At 48.2% G+C, this 3,185-nt stretch overlaps 1 protein-coding gene across 1 annotated transcript; it reads left to right on the top strand.

The window, feature by feature from the left end:
* Positions 1–685: 685 nt before the first annotated feature.
* On the top strand, positions 686–3,153 carry LOC103748919 (speedy protein E5-like). The gene is made up of 4 exons (XM_017802837.2): positions 686–944; positions 1,275–1,360; positions 1,830–2,004; positions 2,111–3,153. The coding sequence occupies exons 1-4, from the start codon at positions 813–815 to the stop codon at positions 2,168–2,170; spliced, it is 453 nt and encodes a 150-aa protein (XP_017658326.1). The 5' UTR covers positions 686–812; the 3' UTR covers positions 2,171–3,153.
* The last annotated feature ends 32 nt before the right edge of the window (positions 3,154–3,185 follow it).

Consider the following 3,185-nt stretch of genomic DNA (forward strand, 5'->3'; position numbering starts at 1 on the left):
TAGAGCTGGGACCACGTATGGCTGGGTGGGGAAACAGGCAGGTCACACTACTAAGTATAGCATCCACTAACTACATGCAGCTATTTACTCTTAATTTTAAATGAATTAAGCAAACGTTCTAAGTTCAGTTCCTCAGTTTCATCACTTGCATTTCCAAAGTTCAATACCTACAGGAGACTGTGCCTACCATATTACACAGCAGAAGAACAGAACTTCTTAACTACTAGAGCAAGTTCTATTAGACATTGTCCTTCTGAGGGCAGGGAGACTGGAGAAGAGGGTGCTGCCATTTTTCTGGGCAAGTGGTGAAGGACACTCAGGACCCCACATTCTCAGGTCTTCCCCAGAAAATGGTGCCTCCAGGGAAGAACCCTACCTACAGATGAGGTCCGTGGGGAAGAGGAAGCCTGTCATTACTCAGGGAGAAAATGGATGAAGAGATGCTGTGGGGGCAGGGAACTATGAACTACATCTTTGCCCAAGAGATTTAGTCCCAACATGGTGAAGTGATAGCTTGTGTGGTCATGAAGACCTAAGGCCATGTCCATGTTTTTGATTTGAGTGGAATTTGTTGCACATTCAAAGGCAAGTTAAATCTGTTTGGTGGGGAAAAAAAGTGTGGCCATGTTGAAGAATCAGTTAACAGAAAAATTCAACATGCAAAACATCATGTGTGCATCAATGAAAGAAACCACCTTCATTCCTGATAGTACGGTTTACACCTTCCTGGAGGGAGGAACCAGCTTCCTCTCAGGGACCAGCTCAGGTAGAAAGACGGGAGGTCACCCATTCCTTCCAAAGAATCCCTGAAGATGGAAGCCCACACTGCACACTCAGCCCACCAGACAGACCATCCAAGCCACCTCACTCTTCCTTTCTTTGCAGAAGACCCTGTGATCAAGAGCTTCTTGGCAGCTGACCTCTCCTTCAGTGTGACTGACAAGGTACCTGCAGTAACAGATGGTCTCCAGAGTCACAGCCCCCAGGGAAAAGAATAGAGATGTATCAGGCCGGGCGAAGAAAAGCCTTGCAGGGTTTTGTTCAAGGGTAGAGAACGGGAGATCTACTGTCCATTCTTTACTAACCCCCGCAAAAAAAAAAAACAAAAACACTCCTTCCTGGTGTTCCTATCAGGTCATGCCCACAAGCAAATGGATGTGGATCCATAGCAAATCTTCTGTGTGTCTTTGGGGGTGTGGGGGATGATTAAGATTACTTACCCTCTGCCCACTGCCCAAACTCTGGCTCACCAGCTGCTGTCTGTCTCCACACAGTACCTTCTGTCCATGGTGGTGGAGTACTTTAGCCGAGTAGGGCTGCCTGGACACCTCTACAACAGGATCCACTTCTTCCTGGCCCTGTGAGCACCTTCTTGGGGAATAGCTCGCAATCTGTCCAAACCCTACTCCTATGCTTCCATCATTTCATCACAACCATTCTGGGTCTGAGTGGTGACTCTCAACCACAGAGCAGTTGAAAACTTCAAGGGGAAACGTGATAGAGGGAGGAAAGAATGGGTCTTGAGATGATAACAATCATTGAGAAACACCACTAGCACCCCCACAGACTGAGTCACCTGAGTGAAGAAGCCCCTGGGAAACAATAGTGAGTTCCTTTTATTTCCCTGGGGACTGAGCAGAATGGACACTGCAGGCTCAGTGTCAAGGATGCCCCAGAAGCCTGTAGGTTCAGGTCACACTACAGAGACTGCTTCCCCACACCCTGTCTCTTGGTCACATGCTTCCACCACTGTAACCTCTCCCACTTGCCCTGCATGAGTCTGGGAGTTGTGATTAGGGACAGGCACACTTCCCCCCTCCCTGTGGCAGCTACATCGCCTGTGATATGGAAGAGGATGACTTCACATCCAAGAGGAATATCTTCCCATTCTTGCTCGGAAAGGACACCTGGAAAAACTTGTACAAGGACTTCCTGAAACTGCAGAAGGCTTTCTTCCAAGCCATGGGTTACCGAGCCTGGGTCACTCCAGAGTTGTGTGAGGAGGTCTGTTGGGGACAGACAGGGAAGTAGTGGGTGGACAGGGGGATAGCCAGAGAAGAACAAAGGCTGGGCTCATCCTCCTAGACTCACATGCGCCTCTCCCTATCAGATCCAGAACCAGAACCCACACCACTGGGTGTGGAGCCGGGTGCGCCAGGGCACCCCTTAGGTTCCCAGGCCTGGGAACCACTGGCGGGGTCGTGGAGCAAGGGGCTGCACTGGGACAGGTGAGTGGAGATCCTGGCTAAGGGCTCTGAAAGAGTAGGCAACCTCAACCGTTGGGTCCCTGAGGCTACATCCAGGGCTGTGTGGACACAGGAGGAAGCACTTCAGAGAGATAGCAGAGCTTGTCTCCTATCTTGGCATTTCCTCTTGCACAGGAACATAGTAAAGGCTCTGAGCACTGCTGAGGTAAAGAAAGTGTTGAAATCACAATTCTCCAGTTGAATTCATCACACAATCCTAGCCTTGTTGTTGTTTTAAAGAAAACTCTCAGAAATTCTTGTCCAGGTAACAACTTCCACAGTTTGACCATAGGTGACATTTTTAAATGCACCCATATGGAAAACACTGAAGTTATCCTTTTTGGATAGGAGACTCTCTTCGTATAGCTTTTGGAAGGGAAGAAGGCAAGCGCCAACATTTACTCCTAGGTTATTTTGTGTTTCGCTCTGACACAAAGCAGGCTACACTGAGCTGGGTCCAGGAAGGACATGATCCAGGTCTCATTTTCCATGGGCAAAAGGAAGCCTGAGGGGTTTGTGGTCTCTGATACCGTGACAGCAACAGGAACATAAGGCAGCAAGTGCACAGAGTACTGGGAGAAGTCACAATGCAAGTCACACTCACAGAAAACCATCACCCGTCTAGCATCGCACTCCAAGATGTGCTTTCTTTCGTTGGAAATTCCTTTGGTAATTGGACTTACTTCAGTTAAGGAAAGATCTCTAATGAAATGCTTAAGCATCTCTTGCCTGGGCAAGTGGTTGTGCTAAAACAATCCTGTAAGTCTTCTTCCATGCTGAAGTGTGTGATGAGCCTTGTCTGTTCTGGGGAAAAGGAGAGTTGGGGAAGATGAATTCAGAACTATGTCTTATAGGATTGGCTCAGTTTGAAAGAAGGTATAATTCAACTGCAGGCTTTTTGCTGGATACACACACACACACACACACACACACACACAC

The sequence above is a fragment of the Nannospalax galili genome, unplaced genomic scaffold (genome assembly GCF_000622305.1).
Source record: "Nannospalax galili isolate Female #2095 unplaced genomic scaffold, S.galili_v1.0 scaffold16166, whole genome shotgun sequence".
In the NCBI taxonomy this organism is placed as follows: Eukaryota; Metazoa; Chordata; class Mammalia; order Rodentia; family Spalacidae; genus Nannospalax; species Nannospalax galili.